The 16,376-nt window shown below is 36.1% G+C and overlaps 2 protein-coding genes across 2 annotated transcripts; both read right to left on the bottom strand.

Annotated features, from left to right (window-relative positions):
- Positions 1 to 295: 295 nt before the first annotated feature.
- On the bottom strand, positions 296 to 1,541 carry LOC117241226 (solute carrier family 22 member 22-like). The gene is made up of 2 exons (XM_033507192.1): positions 1,053 to 1,541; positions 296 to 723 (listed from the first exon to the last, which is right to left on the bottom strand). Exons 1-2 carry the CDS (start codon positions 1,278 to 1,280, stop codon positions 445 to 447), a joined length of 507 nt encoding a protein of 168 aa, XP_033363083.1. The 5' UTR covers positions 1,281 to 1,541; the 3' UTR covers positions 296 to 444.
- Positions 1,535 to 2,232, bottom strand: LOC117241227 (carcinine transporter-like). The gene is made up of 2 exons (XM_033507193.1): positions 2,011 to 2,232; positions 1,535 to 1,810 (listed from the first exon to the last, which is right to left on the bottom strand). Exons 1-2 carry the CDS (start codon positions 2,034 to 2,036, stop codon positions 1,546 to 1,548), a joined length of 291 nt encoding a protein of 96 aa, XP_033363084.1. The 5' UTR covers positions 2,037 to 2,232; the 3' UTR covers positions 1,535 to 1,545.
- Between the last annotated feature and the right edge of the window lie 14,144 nt (positions 2,233 to 16,376).

Here is a 16,376-nt window from a genome sequence, read left to right as displayed (position 1 = left end):
CTCGATACGCGTGCACTTTATCGCGTCTCGTTATAACGGATCTCACTGTAGATCGTTGTCTCGATGGAAGAATTAAAAAAAAATTTGTATTCTATATTTTCGACTTCTTTCCGCTTGTACCACCAATTACCAACCACCTTGTATAACTCGATTTAAGAATATCAAGATATAACTATCCTCGACGACATGAAAATCGATGAAACGATCTTTAACAATAACAAAATCAATATATTCATCTCTGGTGGTGGCAAAAGCTCTTGAATCAAGAACTCGAACCGTATAGTTCAATCGAGTACAGCAAGGTCAAAATTATCTTCGAGGAACAATTCATCAAAAATTTCTCACGCAACATCATCTTTCACGTAATAGAAACATTGACTTCATACTAACGTTATCTCTCGCGTGACTGAAACATTGGCTTATCGTTCGAACCTCTCGCACTTTCTACTTCGTAGAAGGCTTACCGATAATCAGAGGAATGTTGATACAGTTATCGAACGCCAGTCCAGTGAGAAACCTACAGACGGCGAATGACCAAAAACTATTTGCGCTGGCAGTGAAAATGGAGGCAAAAAGGGCGATACCATTGCAGAACATTAAAGCTGGGATACGACCCTTGTGATCGGTGATCCAACCGACTAGGAAACCACCGATGATGGATCCGCAGAAGAAGATGGCCTGCGCCGTTGATACGAGGTATTCTCGGTCGCATACCCAATCTAGCTAATCACCAAGGTTAAGAGTTAGTCAGCGAAAAACCAGATTCATATTTTTCAGAATATAATTTTAATCCTGCTGCGGTCTTCGAATTTTTATATCTCGATTCTGCTCGCAGTTCGATGAATGAAAGAGTTCTTTATGCTCTGAAAAAAACGTTCGCGTAAAATCGGAACGAGGAATTATCCGTACTAACAATTATCGTCTTATACTTTCTTTAAACTTAAGAAATTTACTATAACAAGGGTAGATTAGATCGGAAATGACCCAAAGAACGCAGCAGAAGTGTAAGAATTTCGAAGCATGCGATTCAGACAACGATGTGAATACTTCACCTCAGTTCCTATACTAGGATATGGAATCTGCGTAAAATTATACTCCCATTGAGTACATTTTATCGTTTTGTTTGTTTGGAAGCCCGATAAGCTCAGGCTCTTATCGCTCTTCAACAGCTCTGTGAAGTTTACGTCCTTCCGTTGACATTGTTCGTAATAAGGATAAACGTTCGTCACTGGAATCGCTATCTTAATCCTAAACATCCCATACGATAGATGATTGATCATTTTAATTATTAAAATAAGAACCAAAGTCCAGACAGAGTAATCCAAAAATATCTTGTATCTTATCGTGAAATTTTTCTACAATATTTTCTAATAATTTTCGAAATGTTCGAACATTCGAGAAATTCCAGAAATCGCGATATCTCGCATATTTTTCACAATATTTTAAAGTCACTTTCTACGAACAATCAAAAATATCGTTCAAAGTTTAAAGGAGCTTTCGTTGCTACGTATATCTCCTTTTCTTTCTTTCCTTCATTATACATACTTACCGCTCTTCTTCGGTGAAATTCGAGTTTACTAATTCGTCTATCCTGCACCAGTGTTCCGTGGGAATAATCGTAATGAAAAATTGCGAGAAATACAGAAACGCGTACGTCGCTCCATAAGGTAGTAACGACAATAACAACAGCCATTGATATCTCCCGTAGTCACCGACATACGGCAGAACATCATCGAAACTTTCCAATCTTGGTCTCAATCGAGTCGCTTCAGTGGGCAATATAGAGTTACTCTTCTCGTCCTTCATTTCGCTGAAACAAAATCCATCCTTGATTTCCAGGCGTAGCAGTATAAAAGTCGTATAACAAAGTTTTCAGTCTTCTAGTCTTTGAAATAAATGTCATTCGGCAGTTCCTTTGATGTTTCACATTCTGTAATTCCAATTACAATGCTCCTTTCCTCTCCCACAAACAGGAAATTATTTTCTGACAGAACGCAGGAACAATCTTACCCGTCATTCACGTTTTCCCCTTCCATAGTTCGAGCAGCAAAGTCTCAATTATGATTTTAGATTTTGAAAGGCAACGGAGATGAAAGAGGAGACCCGATATGCTGATCGAAAGACGTTCGGAAATGAACTGAAAGAACGAGCGAAGTCCGGCAACTGTTCGCTTTGTTTTCGATTCGGTTAAACGTTAAATTAAGTGTAAGTGTTTGCTCGAGTGCCAGCCAATTACTGTGCCGGGAGTCAAGTGAATCGTGACACGCGACTCGTTCAAATTGAATTGCATACGAACCACGCTCGCGAGATCATCTTTAAAAAGGGCTGATTCGGTATACGCGGCGATGTCAACGTGATATCTACATGTCTGAGGAAAGTTTCGACGAAAGAAATAGCCTTGAGTGCTGGTTAATTGTGTTCGAGTTATCGTTTGGATATCGATATTATAGATTTGCAAATGAGATAGAAGAACCGAAGGAAAGTTTGTCGACTCTGTCATATTTAATTAAATGCAGGAGAAAAATTGAATGGAATAATTTTCTGATTAATATTGTTTGTTTATTACTCGTAATCCTCTTACCCGGCGACTTAAGGGTGACTTCCGGTTACAGTGCTTAACTAAACTAAGTTTTCGATCAATATATCGAACTCTATTGGAAAATAACCGAGAAAATTTTAAGCCATCGAAAGCTAAGAATAAATGAAATAATTGAAGGTTTTTCAAACCTGTTTTAACACTAATATCAGGGATATAAGAAGATGGTACTTCTGATGTATCAACGCAATTATTTGATTATTTACCATTCGTTAAAACAGACGGTCTTAGGGACTGAGTTGGTTAATTAGATATTGAAAAATTAAGAGAACGATTTCCAAGTTAAAAGTAAAATAATATATCGATCTTTCGCAAAATTTTTATATCAAATTGTTCATTTTCGTATCAGATAGAGCAAAAGGTTAAACTGATATGTTTACTTGAAAATGGATTCAGGGAAATTAACCATTTGCCAATTAAATTTAAGCGAATACGTGAAACAATATTATCATATGGAATAAACACGGAAACGAAATAGCTGACAGAAGAACCATCGATTTCGAGACATCGATTAGAATGACTAATGTCATTGTCAGGAGCGAGAAAGTGGTCGAGTGCTCGAAATAACTGACCTGTTTGGAAAATACGACAACGAGAAACGTTCGTGTCTACGAGCCATCGTGTCTACATAATAAATACTTGCGTGTGTACGTCTACACAAATGGCGGCATTTTTAAAATCAGAAATAGAGTATATTACCCTTGATCGTCCAAACGAAACAATTGCTTATAATTACAAGACATTTGATACAGTACTTTGAGAAATCAATATGCTACAATTTGTTGGAAACATTTAGCTTGCACATAAATCACATATGAGCCAAACTCATGCGACTGATAACGTTACATTGCACTGAAACTGAGGACTCGATCGATTCTCAAAATTCCAAATACAATCTTTTAAATTACTTTTCACTCGTTATCAAGAATCCAATCAAAATTTCTTTTTCCTAATTTATTAGTAACATTCTTAGGTAGAACTAATAATTATCGCTTCTCTTTCATAAACGATTATCAAAGCGAAAAATTAAATTCAGTCTATAGAAGAAAATGAATACAGAAGCTGAAACCCTTACCTGTCACCAAATGATTCTTCTATGTCTAATTAACGATAGTCTCACGACGTCAAAGTGAAACTCCAAACTGATCGTTTCTCGTTGCTCTTTGTTCAAAATATCGATCACGATTAATCGGGCACTACCAACCACATCCACTAATATCACTGTCAGATCGATTAACAGCAAGTTATGAAATTAGTAATTAAGGGCACCCTCGATCAAACCATTTTTCTCTCTCAACGTCACACTAAATCATGTCAAATGTAGCTTTCCGTTCCAAATGTCGTCGACTAACTTCCAACGAACAAAATGTCTCAATACACTAAGTTCGATACCTTCGTGTTCTTTGTGGAGATAACCGAAGAATTTTTCCGTTATTGTAGCATTTTCGTTGCTGCTTCTTAATTTAAAAGTAAAGAAATAAAATTAGTTTGAAAAAGCAATTAAAGTAATTCACGTGGGTTTCTTTGAAGACGGCGGAAAATCGATGATAAAACGAAATAGAAATAGAAATAAAATAAAATAAAATCTGCGATTAAACGAATAATTAATACATGTTATTTTGAAAAGGAAATTGGCGATAAAATAGACGAAAAAAGGTTTTCTATTAAAAAGGTTATACGAATAATCAACGCAGTTTGCTTCGAAGCAAAATTAGAATTGGCAATCGAGCGAATGATTGACGATTTATTTGGAAAAGTTAGCGGAATCAATGACTAAACAAGCGAGATTTCGTTAAACACACGATTTCCTTCGTAAAGAAAGAAAAAATAGATTTGTTGATTACACGAATAATCGCTGCAGTTTATCTCAAAGAAGAAATAGCGCGGATGGTCAAACAGGCGAGAAACAAGGTTTCTCCGGGAAAAGAAAATAAAATAGCTGATCGAGTAAATAGTAAATACAACTTACCTTGAGAAAGAAGCAGACTCGAGCGATCAACACTGTTTCCCTCGAAGAAACGCTAAAATTAATGGTCAAACAATCAAAGTAAGTAATTTTTCTCGAGGATAAAGTAGGATCAGTAGTTAAATCAACAAGATTGGTACAGCTTCCCTTCAAGAGACACTATGATCAATATTTATACAGGCAGTCACGGAATCTCCCTTTCGACTGATCCAATCATTGAGTGAAACGATTGTATTCGATGAAATTTTCCTCGAAGATGAAGCAGAGTCGCAGATCCTTACGTAAACGACCGATCAAGTTTCCACGGCAATAAACCTAAATTCCCTGGCTAATTGAAAATATAAAGGAGACACGACCACATTTCCATTTAAAGAAATGCAATTGTTAGTTAAACAACGATAGGATTTTCTTATTCGAAAAGAGAGGAGAAAAATGTCCGATGTTCACGAAGTCTGGTACAAATATGAAGGGGAAACCGGCTCGCGTATCGCTGATATAGAAGCTTGCTTAGCAAAGACGAACACGATACTCGGTGACACGTGTTTGCCAATAAAAAAGGAGAGAATCGAAGAGAAACGGAACCAAAGGAAGAAACGTTGATTGACAGTGGAACCGGCGAAACTAGAAATAGTTTGGAAAACACGATTTTCCGATCGCGAACATCGAGGACCACGTGCTCGCGTTGCCATTGATCGAACTCCATTTAGGTTTGCGGCAAATCGTCGCAACAGCGACGTTGGTAGAACAGAGACACAGAGTTCTTCTGTCTCACAAAAAGCAAGGTGCATGCATATGTATTTCCTTGTTTCTCCAAAGCATAGTGGCGCCACGCCGGAAACCGGTTGTCCGAAGCCAGCCATACTTTTCAATGGTATTGAAATGAATTGTATTGTCGTCTTGTCGCGTACTAAAATTGGGATATATGGACGGTGTTAAAAATTGACGTTGAAACACAACTGATTTTTGCAATTTAAATAACGGATGTATTGAAACGAATTCAGTGGATTTTTCAGGTAAATTTGTCGTTTGTTTTACCGGGTTTGATCTTGGATCGACTTTAGTATATTTTTCATATTTAATTGAAATGGGGAATTGCGTTATGTTATTTGTTGATACTCTGTAGGTTAGAAATGTTAGCATCGTTATTTTAGAATTAATATTTACAAAAGGCATAAATGTAATTGAATTCTAAAGAGGATTAATTAAGAATGCTCAAGCTTTTTGTGAGATTCGTTTTTTCTTGCAAGCTACCTCTATAAATTAGACCTCTCCTGAAGGGACACGCAGTTTCGTCAACCGGTTTCTTCTAACAAGATTCGTAGAATTAGCTTTTTGCGAAGGGACTGATTTATGAATATTGTTTCTTCTGAAAAGACTGCTTTGTTACCATAAAAAGTCAAGGACAGGTTTTCGTAGTTTATATTCACCGAAATATTCACACACACAATAATTTCGAACAGTACGATTAACAAATTACTAGATATGTCTGTACAAATTTCACCTTACGCTCGAAGATACAAGCAAAGCGAAAATTAAATTTCCAAATTCAAATATCAAGAACAGTAAATAACTATATGCAGAATATTCTTCTAGCGAAAGACAGACAGTCTCTCTCTACTCACTATGTACATACGAAGAGAAAGATACACATTACATTCCAAACACATGTCCAAACACAGGAATGACCTCGTAACTTACATAACACCACAACTGAAGAAATTACACCATATAACATTGAATGTGACGGATGTAATATGGCACATCAATTATCGAACAAAAAGTTTCATAAAATTCAAATTAAAAGAAATATGGGATCGCGAAACACACAACGGGTGTGCATAAGTTATGTACGTAACTTCCAACTTACACACATGCAATAGGTTTAGCCGTTACTGGCGTTGATAATAACAGAAGCACAGTCATGGATCCGTTACCATGTCTAGCGTTGTTTCAACGAGTTTCATTCCCACTTGATTTAGTGTCGCTCCTAACCGCTGGTTCACGCAACAGAGAAGGATAAAATGAACCACGACAGATATACAATTACATACTTACGTACTATATGGTTCAAAGTCTATAAATAATATTGTAGACGGTATAATTAGAGGCCTTCTGTACTATTTCTGCACGCAGTAACGTCCTAAACGTATACACGGAAAACTTTAAATCGTAGCACAATTGAAGCCAGAAGAAATTTTAAAGTGAGCTAAAAAATGAAAAACAAGCCGAAGATTCAAGAATAACAGAATTACACAGGAAACTCTATTTGGTGGGGGGAGGGAGGGGAGTGCGTTTGAAAATCGATCGCGTATTACGCGGTAGGTAGTAGTTGACTGATATGATTGGAGTCATTACGGATTATTTGATATCACTGTAACTTTTTGAATAAAATTCAATGTCAAGATTTATTCATTATCGATACTTATCTTGTTTACAGTAGATTGCAGAATCGAGATATTCTGTTCGTAATTTTTTATGAAAATGTTCTTCGCTTTGATGAAGAATTTTTATTTTTGAAATGATATAAATGTGATATCTCGACGATATAAACGATGCTTTTCTTTATCTGTATATAAACCAAGCAACTTCTAGTTTTATAGATTTTTACACAAAGTTCGTCAAAATCATACGTAAGAAATATTTTCTTTAGATCTTGTACCGATTTACTGAATTACATATAGTAAATCATGCTAATATTTAATAACTAAATATAACTAGATATAAGTAATTATATTAAATAACAAACGGGATCACAATATTGTTTATGGGTACAGAGACCTTAGAAAAATTATGATCGTAGTCACGTAATTACATTGGTTCCTCAAGAATCCTGTCTACCTTGATAGATCATTAAGCAACGTGACTGGAATCGCATTGCGTCGTCGAAGGAAAATTTTTTATCTTTACTTTGTTGTATGAAAATGCTTTCACTGACTGTGTAGAGGTCGGACTGAGGGAAATCTGTGTTCGCTTCTGGTTTCCATAACAGTAGAACGATGGATCTTGAATAATAGATACATTTCTGTTATGTATTATAAACACGTAACTAAAGAGAATTCCATAATATTACCCAAAAACAGTTCATTCAATTTTAATTTCTGACTAGAAGAGACGAGAAATTTGCTAATGGAAAATTTTCATTTTTAAAATGCTTTACATTTATTAATACTCTTTTTTCGAAAACGATACTTATCGTACCATCTAATACTCGAAGATCAAAGCCTATCACAGTTTTCTGTTCCATCTTTTTTAAATGCTTAAAATATTAAACCTAAATTTAATATTTATCATTTTATTAACACGAAATCTGTTATTAATTATTTCCTGTAATATTGTACAAATATTTCAGTCTTCATTTTGCCATACTAATACATAATGATCGTGATCTATCTTGATCATCTATCTTTTCCAAACTGATAATGTATTCCTTCGTGGAATTTACCAGTTTCACTTCCTTATTGTTCATTTATCACCTAGTATCGGTAACAGATTATGTTATACGTGTTTCGTCGGCAAAACAAACAGAACTAAAGGATCTAAGAATCGCTCAGTAAGTAACAATGCGGTTATGGCTGATTTCAGACAATCTGCGGCATTAAATTTTCTCACGTTGTCTCGTAACGATCGTGATTTTCCTTCTGATCCTTCAGATTAAACGTCCTTGAACATCGTTAACTAAATCATGAATTTATAACGAACCCCATTTTTCATTATTTTTTAACAAGATTCCAAAAGATATGAAAAGTAAACAAAACGGAGAGTTTATCTGAACATAATATTTATCGAATAAATCGAAATTTTATTACACGTATTTAAATATTTAAATAATCTATCATTCGAGGGTGTAATTTGTAATTATAAAATTTTATAATTCGTAAACTCGTAGAAGGCAATTAAAAACTCATGAATACACAAGTGTGTGTCACTTCATGTATGTACTTGTTGTATCGGGTATTTATGACATTCAAATAATAATATTTACATTTAGCTTTCGAAAATTAACTTGCTAATACGAAGCGTATTTACCTTCATATTTTATAATAAACTTAATTATTTCGTTAGCAATGAAACATGTGCGTCTCGCAGAAATGTAAAAAATCGTAGACAAATATAATGTTCTTAGTTTTACTTAACTTCTTAATTTTATTTACAATGATTATTGTAACGAAGTGTCTTGAAGTGGCAATAACTCAAATTTAATCCAATTTTTACGAACACATAATCAAACTCGAATTTTATTCTTTAAGATATAGTTCATTCGAGTAACTCTGAAACGTAATTAATTAAAGCTTAGAAACGAAAGATTAAAAACATTTAATCCTCAATGGTGTATCTATTCCACTCTATATTAATATTAAAAAAACATACAAATCGGCGTCAAAAGATGTCAATATTTACAATCATAAAAATCGCCACGTTAAATCATCTTTTCATCTACTAATCCCACTCATAACAGCACACTCACCAAACAAACTATCAATGATCGCAAACGAGTCACAATGCCTTTCACATTTTACGTAAGCAAAAAAAGAATACAACGATCGTGATAGAAACTTTACAAATGTCCCATTTACATATGTGCGTGTCTGTGTCAAGACTGCAATCAGTAAGATTAATCTCGTCTGTCGTCGACAACATGCTTCTCCGCAACCTTACTAGTTGGCACCGAATAATGGTACAATCGTCTCGTAACATGTATGATTGATAACTCGTCACGCTAGAGGGGCATATTCATTACTCGTCGCTTCAGATTGCATCACGTTAATATTAATTAGCGACAGAAACTACGATAAAGGTCGCGAACTCGCGTATGTTGAACCTTAACATTGGGGCAGTGAACGATATTTATGGAGTAGAGATGATATAGCACTGCACGTACGTAGCTGTGCGCATAGCATCGGATTCCACTGACTGTTAAGGGAATTAAAATGAGAAGAGAGAAGAATTTTCCATAACGATGCTACTAAACGGTATCGAGAAGAATCATTTCGTCGATGGTCTACAATAAAAGATTATAATACGTACTGGAGGCGGATAAGTCTCCTACGTGAAAATTACATTGAAGAAGAAGAAGAGAAAGAGAGCGATATAGAAACATGCGTTCCTTCAAGAAAAAAGAAGAAAAAAACCGACTAGATGAAGTAAGTAGTTCGCAAAAATATAACGTATCGTACCTTCGTGACTTTCCATACGAAAGTCGTATTCAGCTCTCCGCGGCTCACCGAATTAAAAAAAAAATCGTGTTTGTAAGTGTGCTTTAGATACCGAAAAAAACAAGTTTTAAAAATCATGTGACAAGCGCAGTTTTAAATCTGAGACGTTATCCTCTTTTGTTCTCCCGCCCCTGCCTTTTCTACGCCCGTCGAGATCGAATTCTCTCGATATTTTGCAATTCGTAGCTGCCTCTTTGGCACGAACAATTAATGTCACGTTTTTAGAGGATTAGACGCTGAAACTATTAAGAGCTGCTCGTCAGAATATTCCTTTTAATCTTTCACGCGATGTAAACTTCCGTGGTAATCGACTTTGAAGTTTATTATCTCGTAATCTTTTCATCGAATTTTAATCCTTTTAGGCTTAAATCTGCCGAGTTTCTGAGCACTGCGTACACATGCAAGCAAAATTTCTCCGAGAAGCGGAAAACTTCGAAATTTTTGTATTTATCTATAACGGCATTGTTTTGCATTTGTATTTGTATTTATCTAAATTTCAAGAATGTCTGAAAGTTGCGAAAATTAAGACATTGATATTTTCTTGGTTGCTTGTGGTAGCTGGTATGGCAAAGTAAGTGTACGAAATTTCTGGGATCTATGGGAAAATTCTCGTTTAGCAGTTACGCGTAGGAAAACTTTCAGAAGCAATCGTAATTAACAAATTGACAGTGGAAAAAGTAATTGGCCGATCGCGAATGGTTTTTCCACGCTTATTATAGCTTTAAATCGCGTTACATCTACAATTAGTCTTGAATTGTACCTCCGTAAAAACAAAAACATGTTTCTCCACTGTAACAGCACGAACGACTCCCACGCATACGTCGAATACTCGCTGCGATTCGAATTCCAGGTATTTGTAGCTCGACGATATTTCTCGAAACACTCTGAAATTGGAATATTCTTCGCGCATTTCTAAGATTCTCCAAGAAGAGATTTCAAGCACTTCTAGGGAGAAATTTCTTGGAAGATTATCTCTGTACTCTTTATGAACATAACGTGAACTTGGCATTATAATATACAGCATGTTGAATGCTGAAATTATCGATTTTATATACAGATTGTTACGACCGTTCGCGGAGAGACGTTGTTGGAATAAACTGTGATTTATAACTTGTTATATCGGTGTCTTATTCAATTCAATAACGCACACAAATACAAAGGAAGGGTATTGCAGATTTATGGAGATTATGGAGAAAGATATTAAATTTGTCAATAAATGCTTTGTTACAGTTGGTACGACCGTTCGCGGAGAGATGCGGTCGCGAGGACGCGTCAGCGAGAGGCGTAAATTCTCGCGACGACTATGTTAATCGACGCCGCGAAATAGTCGTTCCCCTGTTTCGGTTAAGACAACAGAGGTGGTTTAATGAATGTAACACTGTATTAACAGGTTAACATAGAATGATATATTTTACAATAATATGATGAATATGTTACAGAAATTTGACTCGACTTTACGATATCTCTAGATAAATTCGTTTGCTCGTCAGATTTGTCGAAGTATCACGTTTGACTCGTCAGAAGGAACTGATCCCCTTCGATTATTCCTTTGTCTCATTTGGAAGATGACCCCCACTATGCTCGGGTCACGCCACCGCTCGCGCCTATGATCACGTATGCCTCTTCTTGCGTGAAAAACGTAACGGTCAAAAATCGACGTTTCTAGAGCTCGCTGCTTGGCAACAACTATGCTCTCGTCGATACATTGTATATGATCCGACGGGCAGATAGGGCGGTCTGCCTGCGACACTGTAGGGCCGCGAGCGACGGTTAGAAAATACAGCCTGTGGTAAGCCTCGTGGCGTAACACAGATTTTACGTTAATTTTATTCGAAAGATTTAGGTCAAATTTTTCCTTCGAAGAAGATTTTTCTGTCTTCAAAAGCGATTTTCCATCATTAATCGAAATATCATTTTTGCAATGGCTTGCTAGTGGGATTACGTGTTAAAACGTTCAGCTTTAAAGAGGATTATCTCCATCTCGGCGAGACTAGGCTCTCTAAAAATTGATGAATCCTGTACAGACAATATCTATAGTAAGCAACGCGTCGTCAAAACTTCAAAATATTATTACCCCGCTTTTACGTCGCAGATGTCGACAAAAATATTTATGAGATTTCCTAAGATAATCTCATACTTATTTGTATCGTTAATTCAATCGACTAAGGAACAAGTGGTGAAGAACTATTAGCAGAATCCAGGGAAGGTTTTACTGGCAAGTTTTATTACAAAACATCTAAGAACGATTTACATCATAATAAAAATAATCGCGCTATCTCGTCGCGTGACATGCGCACGAGGTCTCTGCGATTGCTAATCGATCTACAAATACTTACACGTACATATGTACAAAACTCGTGGCCATACACCACGTTGTCCATATTATTTTCATCTCGTTAATATATTTTGTATATTTATGATGTTATTATTTTACTAGTATAACGATTATTGCACTATATTCTATAAGATGGAGCTTTTGTACGAACAATTTCAGGAACTTTTATAACAAAGGAAAGTACTAATTTTTAACATTAACTACCCACGACAATTTACGACAATTACTTTAACCTACGTTCTTACTCTAATTTTTATTCGCTCGCCTAATGATTGAATTTTTAATCAATCATTGTTGATGAAAAATTGCGATGATAATTGCATTGCGGATCTTTATGCAAATGCATATTTTCGTGGATACAATAATACAATTGAAAGATTTGATACAATCGAAAGGACTTGGGCAAAAGTATGTTTCTATCCATTAAATATCATCGATAGTGCTGTACTTTTGGATATTTTACAAAATTTTGCGTCATACGCATTCTATAAATTTTCGTATCTTCGAATCACCCATAATTGCATAAAAATCCGCTGTTTTGTGATAATGAATATTAATGACGGTGGAATTTAAGATTCCTGGATTCAGTAACTTGTCTTACTCTAATACATGTATTGCACGTTTTTGGAAGACTAAAGATTCTTTGCTCGAGATCAACGCGTCAAATATTGTACTTCGTGGTGAACGTTTCGCTACAGCCTTTCGACCTCTGTGATCGAGTTTTCGCTTTTCCTCGATTTTATACTCGATCTCCGTAGCATGCTACTCCTTAAAGGTTCACCGCGAAGCGACGCCCTTGTCACGTAAAATAACAAAATAAAAAAAGGAATTTGAGATAAAAATAAAAAAGAAAACTTTATTTTTTTTCTAACATCAATACACTTTACAATCTACTTCCGAACTCTAGGCGTGACTTTCTAAGACTGACTCTTATGATTTTACTTTCGATCGGATCCGATTACTTTCTTTTGTCATCCCTCAACATCCCCACCGTCCATGCATTTGCTAGGCGTCCGCGATCGTTGCCACGTGCTCTTTCTTCTAGAACCTTCGGTGGAAGGACCGTTGGGATGTTGATGGTTCATTAGGCACTTCAGCGATATACATTGTCGCCGAGTGCCGCCACATCTTTATCTCTATCGTCAGTCCGTCGGATTTGAAGTATGCCGGTCGTGACATACCCCCCTGGTTAGATTGATCTTGGTCCTCTAAGATCGTAGTAGAATGGAATTATTTAAATGTAGATCAAAGGATATGTTTACGCTTTTTTTTCAGGGATCGCTATGAATTGATTTTCTGCATGTGATGGTACAAAAGTTATTTCGTTAATCTTAAATATAGCAATTTTACAATATTTGTTAGTGTTCGAGAAGCTAATAATTTCAGAGGCGTAATCATGTTGTAGTTTTCGATCGTGAATTGGTTGGGTTTGTATACAAAGCGTAATTCCTATCCCGTGAATTTAAGGCAACTAATTAAGGGTATTGTTACTAGTGCTAGGGTCAGCATTATCCTGAAAAAAGTACGCTTTCAATCGGTTACCATGTATCTTTTTCTTAGCATTGTCGATAGAAATAATGTAATAAGGAGTTTTCACATCGTTAATCCTGTAAGGTCCTAACCATTCAATGTCCAACTTATCTTTTTTATGGTCGTTGTGAATTAAAACAAAGTCTCCTTTCCTAAACACAGTCTGAGTTTTAACAGTCTTTCTTTCTTGGTCTCGCTTGTATCGTTGCTTATTCTGAATAAGTGTTTTGTGAGCTGTTTCCCAATATTTATTCAACTGTTTTTGCCAAAGTGAGTACATATCATCATAGGTAAGTGTGGGAAATTTGGATATTGCGGAAGGTAAGTTAGCTTTTCGCCCAAAGGTCAATTCAAAGGGAGAGAATCCTGTTCCTTCATGTTTCTCGATGTTGTACCCTAAACAAATGAAATTAAGTACTTCATCCCATTCTTTGTCATTGTCGTGTAATGCAGTACGAATTAAATCTTTAACTGAGGCATGCGTTCTTTCGAGGGATCCGTTACTTTGTGGGTGAAATGAAGTTGTTTTGATGTGTTTGATTTTAAAAGCTTCTTCAAATTTCGTCATTAAATCACTAACAAAATTTTGTCCCTGATCTGTTAGGATCGTTTTTGGTGCCGAAAATATGTAAATATAGTGTTCAATGAGCGCGTTAATTATGGATTCAGTTCGTTGCGTTTTAAGGGGAACTAGTATCAGATATTTCGTAAGTTCATCGTGTATTGAAAGTATGTATTGGTTTCCGCGTTTGGTTTTCGTCATCGGTCCTATGATGTCCATAGCGATTTTGTCGTTAGGGTTAAGTGGCGTGTCTGAGATTTGTGGGGATTCTTTGGGTCTGATACGTGTTAGTTTCTCCTTTCGACACGTGTCGCATGTTTTCACAAAGTTTTCTACTCTTTCTAAAAGTCCGGAAATTTTGAATTTATCCTTGATCCGTTGATACGTTTTCTGTATCCCTAAATGTCCTACGGTGTCGTTATGGTTTTCCTTTATTGCTTGTATTATTTCGTTTTCGTCTAGTTTTAAGATGGGATTAGGTGCATAAGTAATTTTCTTGTACGTGTCGTTAAAATATATTAGCATGAGTTTAATCTGTGTTTTCTCTAATTCAGTGAAGTCGTTACTTCCTATGCCGATTTTTGTTGTATCTTTAAGAATTTTGTAAAGTCTTCTGATCCAAAGTGTCTCGTCGTATTCTCCTAAGTCGTTTCGAGTTAATTGGTAAAATGTTTGGTCATTTGGTTTCATTTCTAAGAGTTTCGGATTCTCGTTGTTGTCTTTCCATGCGTTGAATGAATTAGTGTGATCAATTACTAGGTCGAGGTTAACTACTTCGTCGCGAGTTACTGCGTGAACTCTAGATAAAGCGTCTGCAGCTGTGTTATCTTTACCCTTTGTATATTCGATTTCATAGTCATATTCTTCGAGTCTAAGTCTCCAACGAATCAGTCTGCTAGAAGGGTCTTTGCAATTGCGTAGCCACTTAAGAGCTTGGTGGTCGTTCGAATAATGAAGCGTCGTCCTAACAAATATTGTCTTAATCTTTTCACGGCCCATACGATGGCTAAGAGTTCCTTTTCTGTCGTGGTATAGTTTCGTTCGGGTGGATTCAGTGTTCTTGAAATGTAACAACAAGGATGACCGTCTTGCGACAGTATTGCTCCTAGTCCTTCGTTACTTGCGTCGGTAGTTAAGGTAAAGGTTTTGTTAAAGTCTGGATAAGCTAATATTGGGAAATTACAGAGTTTGTCTTTTAAAGTATCAAAGCTAATCTGGCGTTTGTCAGTCCAATGGAATGGTGTGTCCTTTTTTGTTAAGTCTGTAAGGCTTTTCGCGATTTTGGAAAAGTTTCGAATAAATTTGCGATAATAACCTGCTAAACCTAAGAATGATTTCACGTCCATGGCATTGCGGGGTAATCGAAAGTTTTTACAGCGTCTAATTTCTTGGGGTTTGGTTTGACTCCTTCGGATGGCCTAAGTATTCTAATTCCGGTTTTACGAATTCACATTTGTCCGGTTACAATTTAAGTCCTAATTCTCTGAGTCTCTGAAATATTATCGCGAGGTTTTCGTTATGTTCTTGAATCGTTTTTCCGAATATCACTATGTCATCCAAATAAACAAAGCAGTATTTTCCTACAAGTCCAGCTAAGGCTCTGTCCATTAATCTTTGAAAGGTAGCGGGTGCGTTTTTAAGTCCGAATGGCATTCGATTGAAATGAAAATGCCCTTGCGGTGTCGAAAAAGCGGTATATTTTTTAGATTTCTCGTTCATTGGAATTTGATGGAATCCTGAGGATAAATCAAGCGCCGAAAAGAATTTTGCGTTTCCTAGTTGTGTTAAAATGTCGTCTATATCAGGTAAAGGGTAAGCGTCTTGTTCTGTGAGTTCATTTAGTTTGCTGAAATCGATAACTATCCTCCATTTCTGTTTTCCTGAGGCGTCTAATTTTTTCGGAACTACCCATACCGGAGAGTTATAAGGGGATTCGGATTCTTCTATAATATTTTTCTTCAACATGTCTCCTATTTGTCGCGAAATCTCGTCACGGTGACATTCCGGTGGTCTATACGATCGTGTGTTAATAATTTTGTCTTTGGTTAACGAAATTGTGTGCTGAGTTAAATTAGTACAGGGTAAAAGATCGGTTTCTAAATTAAAGATGTCAATATAATGAAGGATAATCTTTTCGATGGATTCACGGATTGGTTTTTCAATGTGATCTGTTC

Source organism: Bombus vosnesenskii, unplaced genomic scaffold (assembly GCF_011952255.1).
Source record: "Bombus vosnesenskii isolate JDL3184/JDL3185 unplaced genomic scaffold, Bvos_JDL3184-5_v1.1 scf7180000015468, whole genome shotgun sequence".
Lineage (NCBI taxonomy): Eukaryota > Metazoa > Arthropoda > Insecta > Hymenoptera > Apidae > Bombus > Bombus vosnesenskii.
Note: the sequence above shows the minus strand (reverse complement) of the source record. Positions and strands in the feature narration are given on the sequence as shown.